The following is a 27520-nucleotide window of genomic DNA, read 5'->3' on the forward strand; positions in this document are numbered from 1 at the left end:
GGGGAGGCAAAGGCTGAGACTGGGGGAGAGAGGCTGATGCTGAGGGAAGATAGAGGCTGATGCTGGGGGAGAGAGGCTGATGCTGGGGGAGTGGGAGAGAGGGGCTAATGCTAGAGACAGAGGACAAGGGATGAGGGATAGTGCAATGACAAAATCGATTGGGTGGGGGGAGTGTAAGGACACAGAATAAGAGGGGCAGCATTGGGAGCTCATTTTGAAGAAGGGGCAGCATGTGTGGGATCAGTATGGAGTGGAGCAATGTAGGGGAGTCAATATCAAGAGTGGGGTAGTGTGTGTGGGGGGGGTCTCAGCATAAGCGTTAGTGTGGTGGTCTTAGCATGAGTGTGGCAACATGAAGGTCTCATTATGGAAAAGAGGAAGGCAGCATTAGGAGCTCATGGAGAGAGACAGCATGCATGGGACATTGTGAGAAGGGGGCAGCATGCATGGGACACTGAGGAGGGGGCAGCATGCATGGGACACTGTGAGGAGGGGGCAGCATGCATGGGACACTGTGAGGAGGGGGCAGCATGCATGGGACATTGTGAGGAGGGGGAAGCATGCATGGGACATTGTGAGGACGGAGCAGCATGCATGGGACATTGTGAGGAGGGGGCAGCATGCATGAGACATTGTGAGGAGGGAGCAGCATGCATGGGACGTTGTGAGGAGGGAGCAGCATGCATGGGACATTGTGAGGAGGGGGCAGCATGCATGGGACATTGTGAGGAGGGAGCAGCATGCATGGGACATTGTGAAGAGGGGGCAGCATGCATGAGACATTGTGAGGAGGGAGCAGCATGCATGGGACATTGTGAGGAGGGAGCAGCATGCATGGGACATTGTGAAGAGGGGGCAGCATGCATGGGACATTGTGAGGAGAGAGCAGCATGCATGGGACATTGTGAGGAGGGGGCAGCATGGAAGGGACATTGTGAGGAGGGGGCAGCATGCATGGGACATTGTGAGGCGGGAGCAGCATGCATGAGACATTGTGAGGAGGGAGCAGCATGCATGGGACATTGTGACGAGGGAGCAGCATGCATGGGACATTGTGAGGAGGGGGCAGCATGCATGGGACATTGTGAGGAGGGAGCAGCATGCATGGGACATTGTGAAGAGGGGGCAGCATGCATGGAACATTGTGAGGAGGGAGCAGCATGCATGGGACATTGTGAGGAGGGGGCAGCATGCATGGGACATTGTGAGGAGGGGGCAGCATGCATGGGACACTGTGAGGAGGGGGCAGCATGCATGGGACATTGTGAGGAGGGGGCAGCATGCATGGGACATTGTGAGGAGGGAGCAGCATGCATGGGACATTGTGAGGAGGGGGCAGCATGCATGAGACATTGTGAGGAGGGAGCAGCATGCATGAGACATTGTGAGGAGGGAGCAGCATGCATGGGACATTGTGAGGAGGGGGCAGCATGCATGGGACATTGTAAGGAGGGAGCAGCATGCATGGGACATTGTGAAGAGGGGGCAGCATGCATGAGACATTGTGAGGAGGGAGCAGCATGCATGGGACATTGTGAGGAGGGAGCAGCATGCATGGGACATTGTGAAGAGGGGGCAGCATGCATGGGACATTGTGAGGAGAGAGCAGCATGCATGGGACATTGTGAGGAGGGGGCAGCATGGAAAGGACATTGTGAGGAGGGGGCAGCATGCATGGGACATTGTGAGGCGGGAGCAGCATGCATGAGACATTGTGAGGAGGGAGCAGCATGCATGGGACATTGTGACGAGGGAGCAGCATGCATGGGACATTGTGAGGAGGGGGCAGCATGCATGGGACATTGTGAGGAGGGAGCAGCATGCATGGGACATTGTGAAGAGGGGGCAGCATGCATGGAACATTGTGAGGAGGGAGCAGCATGCATGGGACATTGTGAGGAGGGGGCAGCATGCATGGGACATTGTGAGGAGGGGGCAGCATGCATGGGACATTGTGAGGAGGGGGCAGCATGGAAGGGACATTGTGAGGAGGGGGCAGCATGCATGGGACATTGTGAGGCGGGAGCAGCATGCATGAGACATTGTGAGGAGGGAGCAGCATGCATGGGACATTGTGACGAGGGAGCAGCATGCATGGGACATTGTGAGGAGGGGGCAGCATGCATGGGACATTGTGAGGAGGGAGCAGCATGCATGGGACATTGTGAAGAGGGGGCAGCATGCATGGAACATTGTGAGGAGGGAGCAGCATGCATGGGACATTGTGAGGAGGGGGCAGCATGCATGGGACATTGTGAGGAGGGGGCAGCATGCATGGGACATTGTGAGGAGGGGGCAGCATGCATGGGACATTGTGAGGAGGGGGCAGCATGCATGGGACATTGTCCTCACATCATGCTGCTCCCTCCTCACAATGTACAGATCATATTTCATAATCGAGGAAGGTGTGGTGGATATACAGTAGTTTATAAGGGAGGGCAGAGTGGTTTTTAGTTTATTAGGGGCATTGTCACAGTCACAGTATATAAGTGGGGACGGTGTGGTGGGAATATTTTATACTCATGCTATGTTTTGATGTGCCTGTGGTGATTCCCATTGGGGGGGGGGGGGTTCGTTTCTTATTGATACTTTTTAAAGTGTGCTACAGAGTAGATCTGCCTTAAACAGATGTCGTGTGCGAAAACTCAGTTTTACGTTGTCACTAAGGGGCGCGACCACTTAAAGTGCCTAGGGCAGCATGAAGGCAAAATACAGCCCTGACTGCAGGCACAACATTAACCGGTCCAGCATTGCATCCCGAACCAGTGCACTAGAGGGTAGGCCCGGCAACTCCATCCATGGACGCCAAATGCTGTAAAACTTTTTCAATGTTTTTCTTTTTAAATAAACTCCCCTTTCCAATCTTATGACGTTATTTAATTTGTTTTTGAGCTCTGGTAATGTTGGTGGTAGAGGGTCTAACCAGTGATATGCAAGTAGCTTTCTTGCTTGGTACAAGATACGGGCTATTCCCAGAGCTGATGGAGAATCCGGATCCACTTCTCCTTCCCACAGACTCAACAGGCACATGAGCAACATTTCTAGCAATCATTTTTGCTGGACTTTTTGTTAATATAATCCCCAGGTATTTGAACTGGTCAATTACCGGTATTCTACATAAATATGTGTCCACCGATGCATTTCTACACTGAGATAGAAATATGAGATATGATTTTGACCAATTTATCACTAGGCCCGAGAATTCCCTGAACTGATCAATGAGTTCCACAGCTCTAGGAATGGAGGAGTCTGGCTTGGAGGCAAAAAGCAGCAGGTCGTCCGCATACAGTGACAGACGTTCCTGTCCCCCTCTATACCTTACTCCCTCATACAATGGGTCCGCCCGAATACGCACTGCCAACGGTTCCATGGCTAAAGCAAATAAGAGGGGAGACAGGGGGCACCCCTGTCTAGTTCCCCTCCCCAGGGCGAAGGTCTCAGACACCCTGCCACCCACCTGAATGTTGGCCGTTGGCGCCTTGTATAGAATTTCAACCCAACGAATGAAATTGTTACCGAATCCAAAGGCCCGCAGTACCTCCCACAGATAGGACCACTCAATGGAATCGAAGGCTTTAGCCGCATCCAATGAGACCAGAGCCCGGTCCTCATCCAGTTTTGCACCCGCCTGTAAGATCACCTGTGCCCTCCTCAGATTGTCCGAAGTGCTCCTACCTGGGATAAATCCAGACTGATCCCTATATATTATGGAGGAGATCACTTTATTGAGTCTAGTTGCCAGGATTCTCGTAAGTATTTTGTAATCAGAATTTAACAATAAGACTGGTCTGTAGGAGCCGCAGTCCAGGGGGTCCTTATCCGGCTTCAATAATAAAACAATGGTGGCCTCATAGAAGGAGTCGGGCAGTCTACCCATCCGGAACAAGGCCCCGATCGTCTCCAGGAGGGCTGAAGCAATCTCCCCCTGGTATTTAGTATATATCTCAATCGGGAGTCCGTCAGGACCAGACGCCCTACCCTTATTAAGGGCCCCCAGTTCTTCCACCAACTCCCCCAGGCCAATGTCCTCATCCAAAGCTAGTCTCTGGTCCGAATTCATTTTGGGAAACCTAAGGTCTCGAAGATAGTCAGAGATCTCCTCTCTGGAGAAAGTCAGTCTGGACTCATACAGGCGCTTATAAAAGCAAGAGAACACTTCCAAAATGTCATTAACGGAAGTGACAATCTCCCCACCCGAAGCTCTGATCCGGAGGACCGCAGGTGAGCTATTGGACTGATGCACCAGAAATGCCAATAGGCTGCTAGATTGGTTTCCCTGCTCAAAGTATCTCTGATTCATGAAGATATTGCCTCCCTACTTGTAGCCAGCAGGATCTATTTTCTTCAGCCGGGTCAGATGTAAATCTGTGTTCCAATAATTTATTTTGAGCAGCTAGGTCCTGCTCTTCCCTGGCCGCTTGTTTCTTGGTATATGAAATGGAGGACTGGCAACAGCCCCTAAGGTATGCCTTAAGAGTGTCCCAATAGGCTGAGTAATTTTCCTCAATAGAATTCATCTCAGTGTATGTTTTAATCTGGTCAGGGATCCTATCATTGGCTCCAAAGAGTGACAGCCACAAGGGGTTGATCTTCCGAGATAATCTATGTGACGTGCATCCCTCCCATCTGACACTCACAAATACTGGGGAGTGGTCTGAAACAGATCTAGGTAAATGGCATACCAATTGTATATAAGAACAGACCCTCTCATTCCCACATATGTAGTCAATCCTGGATAGGGAGTGTTTCCCGGGGGTGTAGCAGGTATATTCCCTCAAGACTGGATTATGAAGACGCCACATATCACACCACTCCCCCTCCTTGAGGAATGCACTCAGTCTGGTTTGTATCGTTTGAGGGATAGATGCCAGTTGGGTACTAAATTTATCTAACCCGGGGTTATTGATTAAATTAAAATCCCCCATGCAGAACACCAGTGCCTGAGGGTATTGATAAGCAAACTTAGCCGCCTCATATAGAAGGGAGGTGCCCATCGTAGGAGGATTATAAATGGCTAGGATCACCACCATTGATCCGTCTATGTGGGTTTGAATGAACACATATTTACCCTCAAGGTCTATTACAACCTTGCCCGGGTCCCAACGTAGGGATCTATGAACCAATACCGATACCCCTCTAGAGAAGGAGGAATGAGTGGAATGAGCCGACCATTGGATCCATGGTTTTTTAAGAAATCTAACTGTTTCAGATAGCAGATGGGTCTCTTGTGAGCATACAATCAGAGCTTTGGAAGATTTGATGTGTGAAAACACTGCCGCCCTCTTCCTGGCCGTGCCCAGTCCCCTGACGTTCCATGTCATTAAACTTATAACCATTAATGAATATTACCTGTGAAATTGGATAAAGTATGTCAAATACTCAACCTGCAGTTTAACTTGGGTAAACGTACCCCTGAACACCAAATACTTGGTTGCCCAACGTGGGCAACAAGGAAAACTTAGTAGTGTGACCAGCAGAAATATTCCCTAGAAACGTCTAGGAACAGCTGTTGTACTTGGTATGGGGGAGTCCTTAATCAAGGACCTGAGCCACTCCTACAGTCCAACTTATTACAACTATTAATTATCCTAAATGAATGATATATATAGTTATAAAGATGGGAGGAAAGGGGGAATCTGGAAAGAAGGAGGGAACCAGAAGAAAGAGAAAGGGGAATGGAGAGAGAAGGAGGGAAAAGATAAGAGCAGGGAGGAAAGGGGGGAATAGAGGGGGTAAAGAAGAGGAGTAGAGCGAGGGACATGGGAAGAAGTAGGAGGTTGGGGGGGGGAGGAGAAGTGAGATATCAGAATGTGACTCAGCAGCAAAGGGGGATGAGAATTTTGAAAAAAATAAAGGGATGGGTGAGGATAGGGGTGTAGGGGAGAGGGAAGGAGTAAGGTAAGCTGGGGGGTGAAAGTGGAAGCAAGAGGAAAAGGAAAAGGGGGTTAGGGGCCAGGGATTGGGGTAAGGGGTGTGCAGTAATTGGACTAGATAATAGGGGAATTAAGAGGAGGAGAATATAGGAATATTAGTTGAGAAAGGGGGAACGGGGAAGGAAGGAAGGGCGGGAAGGAATAGGTAGAGGTTCGCAATAGGACATAAATAGCAATAACATACGGTAACCATAACCATAATATAGATCTATAGTAAATAGCAATATTAGCCTTAACTGCAAAATATGATCCTCCAAAAAATGAGAATTCAGTCCATCCAATGACTTGAATAATTATTCGGAGTCCACCGTGCCTCGCATCCGAGCAACGCAATAGCGGTCGGGCCACAGTCTCCTCCAAAGGGTGAGGCTCCGGGCCCTCGGGTCAGGAGCAAGGAACTCTGTATCACGGGTGACTCAGTTTGTTTTCCGGCATAGGATGCTGCGGGAATCCAACTTAACAGCGTTGCAAGCTGGACGCAGTATTGACCCATAAAGCATCGCATGGATCGGGTCCACAACAACGTTTCCTCCCCAACAAATAAGGCAGCGGGGATCCATATTCGGGGAGCCGCGAGCCAATCACAACAGCGACCCCAAACATGTCGTCCTAAAAACGGGCTTGCAACAGCGCTCACTTTCTTGCGATCCAAAAAATGGAGTTTCAAAGCACAGGGGACACAAACAACGCATTAGCGACCCCGAGCATATCGCATAAGATCCGGATCCACATCCTTTCGGAATTGCAGGTCAGAGGTGTCGCCAGTTAGACTCAGTAGTGATCCCCAAGACATCGCAAGAACCCGGCCCGCTTCAGCGTTTCCTTCCCAGCTTCAGCGAGTTGATCCAATCCTCCGCTTCCCCAGGAGAGGTGAAAAACATAGAGCGATCCTGATGAACCACTCTGAGGCGAGCAGGGAAAATCATGTTGTAGGTAATCTGATGCTCCCTGAGGCGCTTCTTCACTTGGATGAAAGACGCTCTTGTTTTCTGAAGGGACGCAGAAAAGTCGGGGAATATCGATACAGTTGCGTTGTTGTGCGTTATCGGTCCCTTGCGTCTCGCAGCACTCAGGATCGCATCTCTATCCCTGCTGCTTAGCAGCCTAGCTAGGAGAGGCCTCGGTTGCGCCCCCGGGGAGGAGGTTTAGCTGGAACCAGATGGGCTCTCTCTATGGCATAGGCGGCAGATAGCGTCGCATCTGGGAAGGTTTCTGTAAGCCAAGCTTCCATGAACTTACATGGGTCGCTTCCTTCCGTTCTCTCCGGCATCCCCAGGATTCTCAGATTGTTGCGACGAAGGTGGTTTTCTAGGTCGTTCGCCCTCTGCGCCCAGTTGTTTGCCACTTGCTCCAGGGACGTTAGCCTGCCGGGCGTCGCTCTTGCTTCGTCCTCCAGCGTGGAGATCCTCTGCTCCGTCTCCTTGACACGCTCACGGAGGTTTTGCAGATCCAGTCTGAGAAGGCCCACATCAATTTTCACCTCCTCAATCTTGCCTGTTAGTGACACCTTACAGTCCTGGATTGCCGCGCGGAGACGTGCTGAGACCTTTTGTAAGGTCAGTTCCTGCGCTCCCTCGAGTTCCGCGTCCACGCCATCCTCCTCCATCTCGCTGGCTTCCCGCGCTGCCTACTTTCCGGCGCCATCTTGCTGGGGGTCACGGGCAAACTTTTTTAGCTTCTCGGCCGCCGCTGTGCTGCGTCTCCTACTCATGTCTCAGATCAGGATGTTCACCGCACCGGGGGGGAATCTGATGATGTATTTCGGTTACCGATTACGGCAGGATTAATTGCAATATCAGGCGTTGGACTGCGGAGCTGCTCTCAGATGCGACCGCTCATGCTGCCCGCTGGCCACGCCCCCAGTGATGAGACATCTTTATTCTTCTGGTCAGTCCAATTACAGCGATGCAATATTTTTATATAGTTTTTTATATTAGATTTTACTACTATTGCACAGTAAAAAAATGCATTTTTACAAAATTAAAGTTTTTTTGCACCACCAGCACCAAGAGACTGACTACTGAAAGCTCAGAGCTTCCTATCGCTTTGTGACAGAACACTCCAGATGAGAGGGGTGATGGGTGAGGAGTAACTGCTGCAAGAAAATTTGCATTGCACTCGGCCCAATGTTAATCAATCTGACAGCTCAGATGTGCAAGTTGTTGTCACAGCCCTAATCGGACTGAGGAAAAAATTGCATCATGCTGTGATTGTCTACGATTCTCGGCTCACTTGCACCCATACAAGTTTATGACATCCGAATGCAGTGCGCTATATGCACAGACACATAATGGATTGCAAGATTTGATTGCAGTCACATTACACTCTGCTTACGCTCACAGCAGAGCCTGAGCCAATGGTCATTAGCATATTGCTTCCAATGCTTGTGCATCGGATAAAATACACTCCCTGACAGAAGTTCTGTCACTTATCCATGTTATGTAAATAAAAGCTTATAACCTGACTTTAAATTCATCCATTGGTTTCATAAATTACTCTTTTGAAAGCTGAAACCCTCCCAAATTTGTTTTAGGTTATGAAAATAAAGTTGATCATTTAATGAACACAGGTCAGATTTTGGCAAGACAAAAGTTTTGTCGCCTTGTCATATAAAGCACCAATCCTAGTTTACATCCTCACCTGTGCTCACTAAATGATCGGTTAATTAGTGGGTGTGTATAAAGAGAAACCCAGCCCCCCCAGACCTTCACTTGAACTGCAGCTTGACCTCTGACAACATGCCAAAAATCCACCCTGCGACCAAAGCCTTGATTATCAAGAGGCTGAAGACCAGATCCACTGCAGAGGTGGCTGTCACCTTTAATGTGTCTCAGCGTCAAGTACAAAGAATTAAAAAAAGATTTGAAGAGACTAGAGATGTTTTTGACAAGCCCAGGTCTGGTGGACCCTGCAAGACATCTGCTCAGGAGGAACGTTTGTTGGTTAGAAAATCCAAAGCCAGCCCCTATTCCACTATAGCAGAGCTCCAACAGGCCTGGTTACCTCAAGTCCCTGTGTCAACTAGAACAGTGTGTAGGATTCTGTCTCGAAATGGCCTCCATGGTCAAATCAGTGCCCAGAAGCCAGCACTAAACAAAAGGCAATTAAAAAACCGTGTGGCATTTGCCAAGTCCCGCAGCCTGCTAAACAGATGGACGCTGGAAAAGTGGCAGAAGGTGGATTTCTCTGATGAATCTTCAGTTGAATTACACCACAGCCGCCGCAAATACTGCAGGAGACCTACTGGAGCCCGTATGGATCCAAAATATACCCAGAAAACAGTTAAGTTTGGTGGTGGAAAGATCATGGTCTGGGGTTACATTCAGTATGGGGGTGTGCGAAACATTTGCAAGGTGGAAGGCAATATCAATAGCCTAAAATATCAAGAAGTATTAGCTACCTCTTAGATTCCCAATCATAAAAGGGGTCAAATTCTGCAGCAGGATTGTGCTCCATCTCTACATCTCTATAACAAAGTTGCTCCTGGCAAAGAAGATCAAGGTGCTCAAGGAGTGGCCATCCCAGTCACCAGACATCAACATTATTGAGCATGTTTGGGGTAGGATGAAAGAGGAAGCTTGGAAGACAAAACCAAACAATCTAGATGACCTCTGGGAGGCATGTAAGACTACATTCTTTGCTATTTCTGATGACTTCCTCAATAAATTTTATGAATCATTGTTGAACCGCATGGATGCAGTCCTTCAAGCTCATGGAAGTCACACAAAATATTAAATATGGCTCTAATAGCACCACAACTTCATTCACCAATGTTATGCAACATATCTTTGTATTAGAAGTTAATTATTTGTTTGAATTTCACATTACTTTCTATGGGTGACAAAACTTTTGTCTTGCCAAAATCTGACCTTTCTGTGTTCATTAAATGATCAATATTTCAGGTTTGCAGCAACTTTATTTTCATAACCTAAACCAAATTTGGGAGGGTTTCAGCTTTCAAAAGAGTAATTTATAAAACCAATGGATGAATTTAAAGTCAGGTTATAAGCTTTTATTTACATAACTTGGATAAGCGACAGAACTTCTGTCAGGGAGTGTACGCCATTGTGACCTCAGCCTTATAACGATAATAGCACTGTACTGGGCAGCTTGATAGTGTATGAGTACAGAGAGTACAAAAAAATGTTTATCTTTCTGGTGTATCCCTTTAATTTGTCACATTTTCTTGTTGGGACACATGCTCCAAGTTTAATAATATTTCCTGCTATTTAAATACACCTTTTTTTAGTCCCTACAACAAAAATTGTAAAAATGATGAGAATAGGGGGCGTGATTAAAGGGAATCTGTCACCAGGTTTTTGCTACCACATGTTAGAGCAGATACCCTGATTCCAACGATATGTCACTTACTGAGCTGTTTGTCATTTTGTTATACAGAGGTCATGAATTTGCTGGACTACCTGGCAGCACACCAAGAAGTTTTCTAATGATGATCTACTGCTGATTAGACACTGATCTTATCAAAACTACACCAAGCCGCCCAGTAACTTAAACACCACTGGAATCTGGATCTCTGCCTGTACGTTATGCTGCTCTCACATTAGGTGGCAAAAACCTGATGATAGATTACCTTTACCTACTCAGGCCCTGTGCGCACTGGGTAGATGTATTTCTTCAGCAAAATACACACCCTCTGGCAGAATTCCCCACCTGCGGCAAAAAAAACGCACCCAAAATCTGCATGTGGTTTTACTGCAGTTTGTTGCGGTTTTGTCCCTGCGGCTTTTAACCATTATCAGTGGCAAAATACAGGGGGAAACCGAAGGTACCTGCGGAAAAGAAGTGACATGCTGCTTCTTTTTGCTGCAGAAATTTAGCAGCAAAACCTGTAGGGAAAAAAACGCAGTGTGCGCACAGCATTTTGGATTTCTCATAGACTTTGCTGGGGAAGGACTGCACGAACTTAATGAACAAAAACCACACCAATTCTGCAGCAAAAAACGCGGCAAGAAACGCAGTGTGCGTACAGAGCCTAAAGGAGTATTCCCATCTCCAATATCCTATCCCAATATGTAGTAAGTGTAATAATAATAATATTAGCAAGTACCTCCAATTAGAAATGTAGTATAGCTCTTCTGATTCACTATGTCACTTACCTCATGTTCAGGACATTAGGTATCCAAGGGTGTTGACCACGAGCTACTAACTAACTGTGACAATATGCATGAGTATAGCCATGGACACTTAAGGTCCTTCAATGCCCTGAACATGAAGTAAGCGACATAGTGAATGAGAAAAACTATACTACATTTCTAATTGGAGGTATTTGCTATTATTATTATTATTATTATTATTACACCTACTTCATAGTAGGATAGGATTTTGAAAATGGGAATAACCCTTTAAAGGAAATATATTACCAGGTCACTACACCATGATGTAGCGTCAGAGACCCTGATTCCAGTGATGCATTATTTACTGAACTAATTGCTGCTATTTTGATAAAATCCCTGGAATACATTATGCCGCTAATAAGATAAGTAGCAAAAACCTTTTCACAGATTCCCGTTAAGCTTTTCCTAACAAGTTAGGTTGCATCTAATAATAATAATAATAATAATTGACGTAGGAGGAATATAAACTGGGCTCAGGGAATAAACCTGTGGCATACCAGTCAGATGCCGGCTGTGTGACATGCCTTGCATCTGCCTGTAACAGAAGCCACCACAGGAGGCTACTATAGCTATTGTGTGACCATAACAAAATCAGGCTGTCAATCACTGACAGATGCATTTAAATGGCTGTGTTGCTGTGCTGTGATCACAGGATGCAGATGGGTAACCATGGCAGCTGGGGGCCTAGAGACTGCTCCTTGGCTGCCATCTTGCTCATCCTATAAAGTCTAGGCTGTGGCTGGGCATAGGAAAAACTCAATTTAATATATACTGCAATGTACAGTGATGGCCAATGCGTCATTTACTGGGCTGCTTGCTGAAATTTTGATTACTATTTTATCAGCAGGAAACTATCATTAGAGAACTAGCAAATCTGCTACCAACTAGTACTCCTTATTCATGAGTTCTGTATAACGCTGCCCCACCACTGGCTGCTTTCTATGTACAGTGTATATAGAAGGCTGCCAATCAGAGGTGTGAATTGGGCTATACAGAGATCATAATTCAAAGAAATGATAGATTGCCGCATTTAAGGGTTCGCTCACATCTGTGTATAAAAAATTCAGTCCGCTTTTCAGCCACAAAAGTTAGACAAGTGTAATCTATATGTGTGACCTTTTGTTATGCGCGAGTGCGATTATTTTTTAAGGCACTAAAGGATGCAAGTTTATTATATCTAGGCGGATTGTGACATTATATAGCTGTAGAACATATATTCTATCTTTCTATCTATACAGTGGAGAAAAAAAGTATTTAGTCACCCATCAATTATGCAAGTTCTCCCACTTAGGCCCCCTTCACACGTCAGTGAAAAACACTGACGTTCTTCACTGATGTGTAAAACACGCACATGTCCCTCCGTGTTCCGTGATTCACGGCACACGTGGGTTCTCCATGTGCAATCCGTGATTGCAAATGGACATTACTCACCTGCCTTCGCTCCTGCTGTCCATGGTGCTGAACTCCTCAGCTCTGCAGCGTCCGCCCACCGCTCTCTGCAGCTACTTCCTGGTCGGCTGTTCCTGCTTTCATGAATATTCATGACCTGGGCAGGAGCTGCAGAGAGCGGAGGCTGCACAGCGAATCGCTTTAAAGGTTAGTTGAAAATGTTTATTATTTAATATGTCAGTGTTTTTCTGGTACGTGTTTCACGGATCACACCATAGTGTGGTCCGTGGGTCATCAGCGATGCAAGAAAAAAACGGACTTGTCTCCGTGTAGAATCACGGACACGCGTGTATGCTGCACGGAGACACGTTCAGTGAAAAATCACTGATGTGTGAGTGTCGCGGGCGGAGGAGGGGACGCTGCGCTCTCCCACTGCTCGGGTCCGGCTGCTGCTGCTCGGTGATGGCTTGAGCGGTGGGCCGGATCCCGGGGACTCGAGCGGCGCTCCTCGCCCGTGAGTGAAAAGGGTGGGTTTGATTGGATTGCGGGGATTTGGTTATTGTCCGTGATGCCACCCACGGTTGTGGTGAAGTTGGTGACACCACCGCTGCTCTGGACGGGGATCCCGGGAGCGGTGACAGGGAGCAGCTTTGATGTTAGTTCTCTCCTCCTTGGGTAGGGGGTTGGTTGTCCCGGGGCCCAGTGATGGGGTAGGGATGGATGGCAGGCAGGTTACGGGGCCTGGTGAGGTGCAGGGTCGCGGGGGCAGCGCTGTGCCGCACGGCACGGTGGTACTCACTCAGCCAATGATGAGGACACAGTTCTCGGTAAAACACACGGCTGGATGGACGGGTTCCACAGACGGCTGCGGTGTTGTTTCTCCCGGCAGGTTGATGGTGACTGCCTTACCCTGCACCTGTGTACTGTAAACGGACCCAATGGGTTCCCACCGGTAACCCGCTCCCCAGCTTGGATGGTTGCTGGAGGAGCCCCTTTTGCCCGCAGGCTCTGGCCCTGGGAACTTTAGCCTTGGCGGTGACTGTGTTTCCCTCTCTTGGTTGGACGGTTGCCTTCTGTCGGGACTTGGCTGCTGGGAAACCCAGGAGGTTCCCTTCACTAACGGATTTGGCAAATTCACGGCGACTCCTAGCCTTGCCGGGGTCCGTAAGCCCCTGCCGGATGGTGCTGGCTTGTCTTTGCGTACAGGTCCGGTACCGCCGGGCCACCGCCCGTCCACGGTCCTTACGGCTAGCTCCAATAGGCCACTCCTGCAGACGGTCACCACCGTCTGCCAACCTTGCTGATCCGTCCGGGCCACACACCCGTACCAACTTCAGTCTGCTCACTTGCCACTTTCCTTCCTCTCACTTTCACTTCCAAAACTAATCTGCCTGCTTTTCCCGCCTCCAGGACTGTGAACTCCTCGGTGGGCGGGACCAACCGCCTTGCCCACCCCCTGGTGTGAACATCAGCCCCTGGAGGAAGGCAACAAGGGTTTTTATCTGACTTTGGTGTGCCTGACCGGGAGTGTGGGGTGTGGTGGTGTTCTCTGTGGCCCCTGGCTTGTCCAGGGCGCCACATTAGCAGACCCATTGATTATAATGTGTCTGCGTATGTCAGTGATTCTGGTACATATAAAAAAGAACATACATATCAGAATCACTGACGTGTGAAGGGGGCCTTAAAAAGATAAAGAGGCCTGTAATTGACATCATAGTTACGGTGGTCCCATCTCTATGCAGGTCATTCACTAGGTCCCCCCATGTGGTTCTGGGATTTTTGCTAACCGTTCTTGTGATCATTTTGAGCCCACGGGGTGAGATCTTCCGTGGAGCCCCCGATAAAGAGAGATTATCAGTGATCTTGTATGTCTTCCATTTTCTTAATATTGCTCCCACAGTTGATTTCATCACACCAAGCTGCTTGCCTATTGCAGATTCAGTCTTCACAGCCTGGTGCAGGGCTACAATTTTGTTTCTGGTGTCCTTCGACAGCTTTTTGGTCTTCACCATAGTAGAGTTTGGAGTGTGACTGTTTGAGGTTGTGGACAGGTGCTTTTTATACTGATAACAAGTTCAAACAGGTGCCATTACTACAGGTAACGAGTGGAGGACAGAGGAGCCTCTTAACCCCTTAACGACTGCGGGCAGTAAAATTACGTCCCAGTGGTCATAGTGTTAATCCCACCTGGCTGCTGTGGGCAGATTCGTACAGCTGACGTGTACCTAGCAGGCATGAGAAGATCCGCGATCTGTCCGTACATGTTAACGCCTTAAATGGCACTGTCAAAATGTGACAGCGCCATTATAATCGCGGTCATAGTTAAACTTTACTTACCGCCCGACACTGGAAGTCACGTGACGTGATCACGTTAATCTGATGGTTGTCATGGTAGCACAAGGTCATGTGATGACTCCTGTAGCTGATATGACTCACTTCCTGTTTCACACGGCCGAGATCTGGGTGAGACAGGAGATGAGCATATGTGGTGTTCACAGCTGTGTAGCTGTGATCAGCAGATATGGAAGAGCGATCAGACTGCTGATCCTTATAGTCCTCTAGGGGCACTAGTAAAATAAAAAAAAAGTTTTGAAAAATAAAAAAACCTAAACGTTCAAATCGCCCCATTAAAAATTAAAGGGTTACAAAAATACACATATTTGGTATCGCCGCGTTCAGAAATGAACGATCTATCAAAATATATAATCAGTTAATCTGATCGGTACACAGCGTAGCGGCAACAAAATTCCAAATTCCAAATTACATTTTTTGGTCGCGGCAAATTATTCGCAAAATGCAGCAACAGGTGATCAAAATGTATCATCTGCGCAAAAATGGTAGTATTAAAAACGTCAGCTCAAGAAGCAAAAAATAAGCAGTCACTGAGCCATAGGATCCCGAAAAATGAAAACGCTAAGGGGCACTTTACACACAACGACATCGCAAGCCGATGCTTGCGATGCCGAGCACGATAGTCCCCGCCCCCGTCGCAGCAGCGATATCTTGTGATAGTAGCCGTAGAGAACATTATCGCTACGGCAGCTTCACATGGACTTACCTGCCTTGCGACGTCGATCTGGCCGGCAACCCGCCTCCTTATTAAGGGGGCGGGTCGTGCGGCGTCATAGCGACGTCACGCGGCAGGCGGCCAATAGAAGCGGAGGGGCGGAGATGAGCGGGACGTAAACATCCCGTCCACCTCTGTTCTTCCGCATAGGCGGCGTGAGCTGCAGGACGCAGGTAGGAGATGTTCCTCGCTCCTGCGGCTTCACACACAGCGAGGTACATCATCATACCTGTTGCAGTCGCGTAATTATGGAATTCCCAGACACTATACCGATGATACGATTACGATTTTGCGCTCGTTAATCGTATCATCTAGGATTTACACACTACGATATCGAGTGCGACGCCGGAAGTGCGTCACTTTCGACATGACCCCTCCGACTTCGCACCTGCAATGTCGTAGTGTGCAAAGTGCTGCAAATGGCTCAAAACGTGCGCCACTTTTATTGGGCAAACTTCTGATTTTTTTAACCCCTTAGATAAAAGTAAACCTATACATTTGTGGTGTCCACGAACTCGCACCAACCTGAGGCATCACACCGACATGTCAGTTTTACCATATAGTGAACACTGTGAATAAAATATCTCAAACACAATTGTGCAATCGCACTTTTTTTTTGCAATTTTTCCGCATTTGGAATTTTGTTGCCGTTTTCTAGTACAATTTATGGTAAAACTAATAGTTTCATTTAATAGTACAACTCGTTCCGCAAAAAACAAGCCCTGCATGCTGATATTTTTTCCCCACGCCAAATCTGGCTGAAGAAAAGTTTGCAGATCTACCCCTGCCTCATTCAATAACATTGGTCAGAGTGCAATGCGAGATTTTCTTTCTTTGCAGTCATCTGATTTAAATGCTAATGTAAGCGAATCCTAAATCTGTGATTTTATCCAAACAGCAGTAAGCAGCCCAGTAGATAATCACTGGAATCAAGGTCTCTGCCTGTACATCATACTGCTGTCAAATAGAATAGTAAAAACCTGGTGACAGATTCACTTTAAGCTATGTGGCACGTTCCATCGTGGATGCAGTGTTTCTGCAGAAAAAAGGCCGATTTCATGCACTCTGGATGCAACCTCTCCCAGACAGAGCAGGAGCTGCATCCAAAACGCACAGAATAATTGACATGTTGCTTTTTAGAACGCAGTGATTTGGAACAAAATTTTGGCATCCAAATCGCTGCACTCTCAAACGCAACGTGCGGATGGATTATGCACAATCTTCATAGATTGTGCTGGGGACGCAGGTCGCATGCATTTACACTGCGGTGCAATACGCAGCGTAAATGCATGAAATTCAGCACCGTGCGCACACAGCCTAAAGGGGTTGTCCAGATTTGGCATGAAAGTTTGCAGTCATTCTATGTGACCACAGACTTGTGAATTCTCACAATGGGCACAGCTCACACTGTCAGGATGTGCCGATGGTGAGACCTGGCGGTCATATGACCGCAAGTATGTGATATGCACACTTCCGGCCACATGCCGACAAGACTTGCATAGCGTCTCTGCACACGCCGGTTGACACGAATATCTCTTATGGTGCGCAGTGCCCTGCAGTCACCTTGGGTCACCGGACATGAACAAACGGAATAGAATCTATTTTATAGCTTGATGAACTTGATGAGCACAATACATACCTTTTGTATTTAGGGGAACATCAAAGTTTTCATCATATTTTGTATGACTTTTGTGTACGGATTCTGCTCGCACAGCTCCCCCTACTGACCATTGAACTGTAAACTAGTTGGAAAGGATGAGGACACTATTGACAGTACAGAGTAAGAAGGTATAAGGGAATGAAGGGTGGCATTACAGACAAGCCTAGAGGTCTATTTTTGGTTTGTAAGGCTTTTATATATTTATATCTACAGTGCAGACCAAAAGTTTGGACACACCATCTCATCTCTAGAATAACTATTAAGAGGAGAATTTGTGCAGCAGGCCTTCATGGTAAAATAGCTTCTAGGAAACCACTGTTAAGGACAGGCAACAAGCAGAAGAGACTTGTTTGGGCTAATGAACACAAGGAATGGACATTAGACCAGTGGAAATCTGTGCTTTGGTCTGATGAGTCCAAATTTGAGATCTTTGGATCCAACCACCGTATCTTTGTAGAAAAGGTGAACGGATGGACTCTACATGCCTGGTACCCACCGTGAAGCATGGAGAAGGAGGAGTGATGGTGTGCGGGTGCTTTGCTGGTGACACTGCTGGGGATTTATTCAAAATTGAAGGCATACTAAACCAGCATGGCTACCACAGCATCTTGCAGCGGCATGCTATTCCATCCGGTTTGCATTTAGTTGGACCATCATTTATTTTTCAACAGCACAATGACCCCAAACACACCTCCAGGCTGTGTAAGGGCTATTTGACTAAAAAGGAGAGTGATGGGGTGCTACACCAGATGACCTGGCCTCCACAGTCACCAGACCTGAACCCAATCGAGATGGTTTGGGGTGAGCTGGACCGCAGAGTGAAGGCAAAAGAGCCAACAAGTGCTAAGCAGCTCTGGGAACTCCTTCAAGACTGTTGGAAAACCATTTCCGGTGACTACCTTTTGAAGCTCATCAAGAGAATGCCAAGAGTGTGCAAAGTAGTAATCAAAGCAAAAGGTGGCTACTTTGAAGAACCTAGAATATAAGACACATTTTCAGTTGTTTCACACATTTTTAAGTATTTCATTCCACATGTTTTAATTCATAGTTTTGATGCCTGCAATGTGAATACAATTTTCAGAGTCCTGAAAATAAAGAACACTCTTTGAATGAGGTGTGTCCAAACTTTTGGTCTGTACTGTATATACACTGTGTATGTTTGTATGACAGAAGTACAATTTGCTTTAGGTGCTATCCCACTTGGTAATACAAAACTGCCCAGGTTGTGTATTCTTGAGATTTCTTAACTTTTAATATTTTTGTGGCCTGTCCCTGACAGGGCTGCAATAAAATGCTGCTTTTCTCTTACCTGACATTATACTGTTCACAACAACCTCTAGCCATCCACAGCAATAAGTGTGTAATGGGCATAAGTGGTCGTCACTAGAGATGAGTCGACCCATGGAATTTTAGGTTCTGTGGGTTCAGCCAGACTTTAGATAAAGTTCTGTTCTGGACCGGAATTTGACCTGATTCTTATTGGGCAGTTTGGCTCTCCACCCGCATCCAGCCAGCCATAAAGAGAACACTTCCAGAGGAAAGAGGGCAGGGTTTTTTCATTATTAATTTTTATTTTATTTTTTCTGCATATACTAAATCCAATAACCCTTATTTTACCCCCAGTGTGAGCCATTCAAACACTGCAAGTGAGCACCGAGTGTACCCGAGCACAGTGATGCTCGAGCGAGTGGTTTGCATACGTAAAACATCCGAACTCCAAAGTCAAATATTGTTTTGTTTTTTTTTTGTAAAGTCTGTGTTTGGTACAAACATGAAAGTTCAGGTTCTCTCATCTATAGTCGTCACTTTTCTCATCTACATAATGAGAATAGACTGGATCATGGTCATAATTTTACCTTTTAACGTCCAATGTCGAGGACACAGAACTGCAATATGGATGAAAATAGAGCTGAAAGCACTGAAGCAACAAAAAGATCAAATAATGCAATACTGAGCTGGAATATGTTGTATTTCACCATGTTCATGCATGATATATAATAATCCGTGTGTAACAAGACAACATGTGCTCTCATCAGATACATAATGCCAATTTTAGATAATATTTGTTATGTCCCACATCTCCTATACTGTTTTCCAGATATATTAACTCAGACAGGGTCGTATCCTCTCAGCTAATGTGCAGGAAGACGACATCTTGTGCATCCTGTGCATTCCTTCCTATATTTGCAGCATTTATTATCCATGGTGAAGTGCCGGCTGCTGTTTCGAGTAGAGCTGCAATGTTAGGAGCCAACAAAGTTGAATAGATTATTGGTCCAGAGTGCTTGGCTAATTATATTGTTTTTACTGTAAGATATAGATCTCTTTGGACGTCAAGAACAAGGCAGCTAATTAATGAAGGAATTATTTGTGATGTCTAGTAAATGTGTGACTAGTTCTGTGGCTGACCACGTCCCCAGCGGACTTCACTACATCCCTTATATTGGCTCTCTTAGAGTCTCTCTCCATCTAATTACAGAAGCACCAGTTGCCAGACCTGTCACCCAAGGTTTGTGCTCCAGTGAGAACTTGATCACTTGAGCAGGTTCTTAGCTGTCATCTTAGCTTGGATGTATGAGGCATGCCAGGGATAATGTCTCTTGCATTCGTTATGTTATTCCTGCAGTAAATGGATATTCATGATCACATTACTATAGAAAATTATCTCACTGGTTAATAAACTGTGATAGGTGTCTTTGGTGCAGATTGATGATGTGATAACCATGTTAAGAAATTACTTGTATACGTGTCCACCACATTACAGTCAGTGGAGCAACTCGTATGCGTTCTCGCTGTGGAATAGATGGATCACTTTAGTAATGTGTGTAAAACAATATTTTCCCCTTTTTGTGACAGGAAATCCAGTTTCTCCACAATTTTTCATGGGAATTTAAAGGAGAATTATAGTGAGACATAGGGTACCACTGTATAAATAAAAACAGTTTTATGTTGTCCTGTCCACTTGGGAATGGGATTATGTCTGCTGTAGTCCTTATTCACCTGGGACAATACTGTATAGTGTACGAAACGCCTTCACGTTATCTCTGAAGCCACCTACTGGCTATAGTCAGTACTGCAATCATCTACTTGCTCACTATGGTCAAAATGTAAAATAAAAAGAATTGTAAAAATATGTAAAAAAAATCCTTGATTTTTAGTATTCTTGCTGTCTCGGAGTATGGTTTGTAGGGATGGTATGGAGCCGGTTCAGATTATACAATGCATGTTCATGAGCATATGTGACAATGGGTGTTGTTTTTTTTCTATCGCAATTTTTTTTACATTTTCTGTAACTTTTCACAAAAAGCAGACTATATTGCCTCCAAAAATTACAGATATTTTGTGTGAGCCTGGCCTGAGTCCACTATGTATGAAAACACATAATTTGCAGGTAGATGCTTGGATCAATTGTGCATATTCCCTTGTTTGTGTATGTTTTATATAATTATTATTATTATTATTATTACTACGTTTTTACTGTACAGGTATAATAGAGTCTCATGTGGCAAGTCAGACATGAGTGATTGTGTGCACTATGCCATAGAATAACTTGAAGTAAATTCAGGTATTAGCAGGAGATGGTTGGGATTTTTTTTTCCCAAAATGCAAAGAAAGTGCTTATTGTAAGTAATGTTCCATGATATTTCCCTTAGATGATGAAGCTGATACAGCGGTCACACCAGCGCAGGACAGTTATGATGATAATCGTAGCCTGAGTCACGGCACGGCTTCTGACGAGGTCTCTCTTCCCTCTGATTACCTGGATGAAGGTAAGTGAGATGTGGGCTGTATTCAGAAAACTTGTGTATCCTGCTTCCTTCTGGTCAGTTACAGAGGTAAGCAGTGTTTTGTCATACATAAAATATAAAAGGATACGTTATCACACCCAGACCTTAGCGTGCACTGCTTTTATGTGCATTAGAATATAGCCTTTACATGTACCTATATGTGACAATATTTCTGCTATTTTAACAAAAGCTTTCCTAATTTGTTTTGGTAGAAAAAGACAAATCTGGGGAGGGGAGGCGTTCCACTCATCCTGTCTCTATTTGCCCAAGCGTTAGTGTATAGTAAAGGTTACGGGTTCTTCATCAGTTGGATAATCTTGTAATGACGGAGGTGGTAAAAATTAAAAATGGTACAAAAAATAACACTTCACCAACCGGCCATCCAGATGTCTGCCCTAGCTGCGTGTTCTCATTTACTCCGCTATCTGGGTTGTGTTGCATGGTGAAAGTGGCTCTTTAATTACGAGCATCAAGCACATAATTGAAGTTGTTTAGTATACGGCAGTGAATGAGAAGTGAATGAGTTTGGTTTTTATACCTCATAAATGGCAAGTAAAAAGGCACATTGCCTGGGGTCCTGACGTGTCTGTGCTTATTTTTAATGCTTTAAAAACAAGTTGCTGATTTTTTTTTTTTATTTGACAAACACTAAACTCGTAAGAGTTTTATTTAGCGGAGAACAAGAGATGCATTGCCCCCTTGTGGAGGTAGGAAAAAGTACATGCTACCTGAAAGTAATGCTTGTATCTGTGGGATAAAAAGGCTGTCACTTAGGGTCTTTTATTTTTTTGTGAAATAGATTCTAGTTTCTTTAGGGAATAAGACTTTAATATAAATATTTATTCTGTAATATCTTATTGTTGGTCATTATAATAATCCTAATGATCTTTCTCTAACTGCCAAAACTTAAAAGAAAAGGTGTTCCATCTTGGACGGTTTTTCTGAAGAAATCATATTGGCGTACAGTCAGTAGTAATAATGCAGCTCAACGTTACATTGAATATTTGCACCCACACAGAATATACACGAGTAGTTAGGTGTCCTCCATTCACTTTGTCACACGTAATAATAAGCTGTTACCTTGCCGCAGATCTATTTCTCTTACATAGGGAATAACTTCATTGTATTAGGAAACATAAGGCAGTGAGGTACATGAACGTCTGACTATCGGACTTGGCAGTATACACTAGATTCATTGAGCTGTTTAAGTGATACAAGTGGAATGTAAATATACAGGAGATTTCACACTCTTGACACTTTCTCTTAGCTTTGATTTTTGTCCTTAGGCTACATCAGGACCATTTTAGTAGTGACCCAACAGAAAGAAATTACACCAATGTCCTCAGAAAGCAACCTAAAATAAGCTGCCATGGCCTAATTCCGTCTAGCTGGCTACTAGAATTGTCTGCACTGTTTCTTATATACTTGCTTTACACTATTGTTTACAATGTACTTGTGGTTTTATCCTGGGAAACTTACAATCTAGTGATTTGCGTCTATGTTGTCATCCTATCGTAGCTTCTAATGAAACCAGGTTTACGGTAATTTTTTCTGTCAGTGCCGTTAGTTTGCATGGATGTATGTGCGTGTGGATCAATCACTACTTGCTTGTGGCATGGTTTTGTATATTTATTGTGTAGCTGTTCTTGCTGTCCTTAAATGCTGGAGCATCTGTGGCAGAGTGTTTAATTCTTTCCTGAAACCAGGTCTATCCTTTCAGGCTAATAGCACCTTGTTCATTAAGAAAATGAATGGCTGCAAAGGAGACGTTACTCAGCCTTTGCCTCACAAGGGCCCCTCAGACCGATTGTATCAGTTGGAGCTCTGACAAATTTCTCCAAAACATTATCACCCCTGTAAAGTTTTAGGTTCAGCAGCTGGCTAAAGGTTGTTCCTGCTGCAGATAGGGCATTTAAGTGAGAAACAGTCCTCTTCAGTCAATGGCGCCATAAATTATCATCTTTCCTTGCACATTGCTGCTTAAAAACATACAAATCTACCCTTATTGCGAATAAGGAGCCTCTGTCTTCATATTTCCAATCTTTGCTCTGCATTAAAAAAAACAACAGCTTTTTCCTCAGCGCTGGGGTACAAACCCCGTGGGCATTTTTAGGAATTCTTCAGGGATCTCCATGGAATAATAAAGCCATTTCATCTGTTAAATAGCAGGCAGATCATTTAATGAAGCAAGAAGCCATTCCAAGAAAAGAGTCTGACACCCAGTAAATACATATTAACCTGGCTACTACAATTGGTCAGCACCAGAAATACCTTGTTAACCATTGATTGTAAAGCTCCGATCGTTCTGCCTTTAGTTTTAATGAGTTAATTTGAACTGTGACACAACATCAAAAAGAACAAAACGGAATTAAGTTGCCAGTTTTTTTTTTTTTAATTAACATGGACCAGTATATAGAAACATTTTAATGTACTTCCCAGAGGCAGTGGCAGAAGTTAATGGTGCTGAAAATGCATTCTGCTGTGTCTGCGAAATACAATTCTTTCAACACTTATTTGTTTTTGCACCGAGTGAAGTTGGTGAATACGAAGATCAAAATGTGTGTGCCATGGGTCAGCTGGGCAGCAGGTTGTGAGGTGTATGTGTGTAAGAATATAGTCGGAGAGTATTCTACACATACGTGTGTCAGTTTCTTCTGCACGGTAACTGATGGCCCCAAGCCGGCAATAACCCAGGTCAGGAAAAAGGAAAATGCATTATTTCATTATAATATAAAGCACTCGGAGTGCAATAAAGAGACCCATTCCACAATCTGTTTTTCAAGCAAATGTTTTATTAAGTAGCTTGTTCTGTAGCCTGCTGCTGGACAAACTTGCTCCGTCACAGCAAGAAACATTACCATGGAAAATAGATCCGAAAATGAAAAGGAAATTTTCAGCTCAAAGACTTGGTACGAAGAGTTCAGAGTTCAATATATGTTCACACATGCAGCTTTCACCTTGTAGAGAAAGGAAGCCGCAGGTAATTGGGTCAACCCCATGAGCATATATCTTATTGTGAGAGGAGCTGCAAGAGAGGGCTCCGGCTTGTTGTGAAATTTGTCTAAAAGCAAAGCACAGTGAGCCCTGGTAAAAGTAATGAGTTCAAAGGGTAAATGGAGTTCAAGGTTCAGTCCCTGTTCATCTCCCTACTTTAAACTTTCCCACCAAGGGATTTTTTCCTGTTTGGGGTTATATAATTTGTAATGGAAAAAGCGGACTGTCTTGCAACTTTTTTTTCACTATTGGACATAGCCATGGGGTTGTTTTGCTATCTCACATTTTATGAATTGCTTTTTACTGAAGGCTTTTTGAACGCAGCCTATAGACACTTTCACTGTTAAAGTGTGTAGACTATACTGAAACAATATCTGTATATTCTTTACAGCGGTTGCTTGATGCTGGTGGTTGTTACAACTATGGCCATTGGTTTGGAGGAAGAAGCAACGGCCTGATCCCTGGGATATAACAAATCCTGCTTGCAAAACTGGAAATTTTATGAGGGATGAAATACTGAGGCAATGGCAGAGTGGGAGACAGATGGGGAGCAGGCAGGCACCTGCTAGCTGCACTGTATTATGGTGGTTCTCCAAACTCTTTCACTGGACCAGATTTGATAGATGTTTATTTGTCTTTTTTTTTGTACAAATGAAAAGCATGACTCAAAAGGAAAAAAAAAAGTTTTCCCCATATATTCCCTTTTAATGCCAGGTGGTGTAAATGGAAAAAGAAAAACAAGTTTTGTTTTAATTGACAAGTTGGTGAACTTAGTGAAGGGAAGAAAGAGAATGTCTTTATTATGTGATCTATGAATATTACAGCACAAACATAAAAAGGATTCCTACACATTGCATTGTCCTAACATACCGCATCCTTTACATTCACCTCATCAAAGTGGTGTTTTGCAAGAGATTTTTTATTTTATCAGTTACAGGAATAACATCAAGTATATTAATTAGACTGAAGGGCATAGAAAGTTCAGAGTTCATGGTGTGTTTATCCCAGTCTGTTCCTGCAGTCCCCTCTGCACCCACGCACACATACTGTTTACCCAAGGACCTTGCTTTTTAGAATTTATTTTTTATAGGTGACTGGTCCTTGTGATTCCCTGTTGGGAGCCTGAAAGAGAAGAGGTTGGAAGAGCCGTAAAAGGCAAAAAAAATAATGTTTATGGCTTGTAGTAAAATGTCTTCAGCTTTCTGGTATTTATACTCAAATCAGCCACTCCATAACCAGATCTATGCAACTCTTCCTAATGGGAAAGGAGTCTGCCGTTAGCAGCAAGTTGGGTGACACTCGATTTGTACTGTGTGACGGGAACAGATGGGCTTTCTTTGTGAAACTCCGCCTGTATGTAAATGTGAACGGAGTTTCACCCGAGTCCATGCATGACCTGACCGTGCACATTTAGAAGGGAGGGCTTTGGTGAAAAGGGATAAAAAATGGCCACTGGAAGCTACCATTGGCAGGTCAAGTTTACTATCAGTCTTTCAGTGCTTGCACATTAGAAATTGAAGGTTTTTTCTTGTTTATGTTTTTTTGTCTTACATTGTACTGTTTCACCTGCTTGTGAACCCAGCATGCTACCCAGGATTTTTTAAGAAATATAGTATTCTCTTTTAAAATGCCCTTAAAATCCAATTTGTAGCTGGATTATAGTTTACACACTGTGCTTCTTATGACATATGTTTACAGTATGGAATGATATTAACTTATTAGCGCTTGTGCATTTTATGAGATACTAACTGTACACAGTCATGAAGTGAAGTAATGATGTGCAATCAATGCCTCAAGTTTGTTTTTTTTTTTTTTTACATTTTTCTTTTTACATTTCTAAATTGAAAATCTGGTTAAATACATTTCTTATTCATGGGTTTAAGAAAATGTACCTGTGTCTAAAACCGCTTTTTTCATTAGTACAATTAAATGGATATAATTACTATCTCGACTATCTCCAATGTCTGTTCTGATGCCAATTCCTTATTCTTCAGTTTTCTGCTTTTAGTGTCAGAAGCATGCTACTAATAGACATCAAATCCTGTGGTATCTTGCATTGCAAAAGAAAAGACCTACTGTATATGACTATATACAATATATCTCAAATAAGCACCTAAATAATGCTGCATACATCATAGAGTAACAGTATAAAATACATAAGAGCTCAGATTTCTGCACAGATGCGCACTTAATGTGCTTTTGACATGACATTGAGCCTTGGCCATATTATATACTGACACTTCGAAATGTCTTCTGCTTTGTAAAGTTTTTATTTCAAGGTGGTGATGGCTGTAGAGTGTTTGTACTTGATTCTCATTAATGGAGTGCTATCTATAAATGTAGAACAAAAATAACATTTTTTTTAAACAATGCAATTACGTAACATTCTTAATGAAGTCTCTGAACCCCTGGCCGCCTTTACCCATTTCCTTCATTGAACGTATTGGAGAAAAAAGACTCCTGAAAGACATCTGTTTGCATAAATTGTGTAGCTACATGTGATTAGAATGGAATTTATCTAGATTTTATATGGATGGTTTGTTGTAAATTGAAATAAATGGTACAGCAAGCTTCTACCAGGACATATTGGTTTTTCTTCAGCTGTGTGAACTTTTCACCCCGGGTCTGAGTCGGTCACACTTTGACCTGTCTGAACTCTGCTGGTTATACCATGTCTTCAGAGTTGACCTCCTTCTGCGGGAGCTGATTTTCTGTCCATCTTCTCTTACCTTCTCACTTGTTGGTCTGGCATGATGGACAAGCTCATGTGTAATGACATCCTGTAGGAATTTCAAGGTTTGTTACAGTCAAAATAAAGAATTCTTATATGTTTCTTTGGGCATATTCAGACTATGGGAAAAATCCCAGGATGAGTTGCTCACAGACCAGCCTGTAGCTCACTTAGTTATGTTTGGATGCAGTTTAGAACTTTGTTTACGTTCACCTCTTTAATAGTTTTTTTTTCTTAAATATGTATAGATGTGTTTACACTTATTCACATGTTTACTAAAAAAATGGTGACATTTCCAGTCTAAGGTCAACTGAAACTTTCCTCTGTTATAAAAGGCAATTTGGCTAAAGCAGGCAAGTTACTGAATTAGTTGTATGACTGGAAGTTTGTATATCTGCAGTGTACTGTACTTTTTCATCTATAAAGGTGAAGTTACCATTAGCTGCCCATCATTACAAGTGTGTGGGATAATACTATTGTATCAGTGTGACATCTGTCAAAACAGGAAATAAACCCTTCTCAGTATATCATTTACTTACTTTGACTTGAAGAATGGAGTCCGCCTACAAATCACTTTATAGGACAAATAATGTTAGGATCCTTTTACTCAGCAGAATACCTGTCTGACCAAGCCTTGATACGGGGTGCCCACTTTACATGGGGCACTCTTCCTGAAGTTAAGATGTGACACTTCTTACTACAGATGCTCAAAGGAAACCTGTCATTGTATCAAGACAGTAGCCATTTTCATTCTATGATTATCTCCCTGGATAAAACAATTGTGATTTCGTAATTAAAGGTATTTAGAATTTCTAATATACAA

At 44.3% G+C, this 27520-nt stretch overlaps 1 protein-coding gene across 4 annotated transcripts in view; it reads left to right on the forward strand.

Moving 5' to 3' along the window:
- The window catches only part of SKAP1 (src kinase associated phosphoprotein 1), a 962073-nt gene that overhangs the window by 171266 nt on the left and 763287 nt on the right, over positions 1 to 27520 (forward strand). For all 4 annotated transcript variants that reach the window (XM_075350053.1, XM_075350056.1, XM_075350054.1 and 1 more), the window contains exon 4: positions 20838 to 20954. In XM_075350053.1, the coding sequence (XP_075206168.1) occupies positions 20838 to 20954 (117 nt within the window). The remainder of the gene's footprint in view (positions 1 to 20837; positions 20955 to 27520) is intronic.

This window comes from Anomaloglossus baeobatrachus, chromosome 5 (genome assembly GCF_048569485.1).
Source record: "Anomaloglossus baeobatrachus isolate aAnoBae1 chromosome 5, aAnoBae1.hap1, whole genome shotgun sequence".
NCBI lineage: Eukaryota > Metazoa > Chordata > Amphibia > Anura > Aromobatidae > Anomaloglossus > Anomaloglossus baeobatrachus.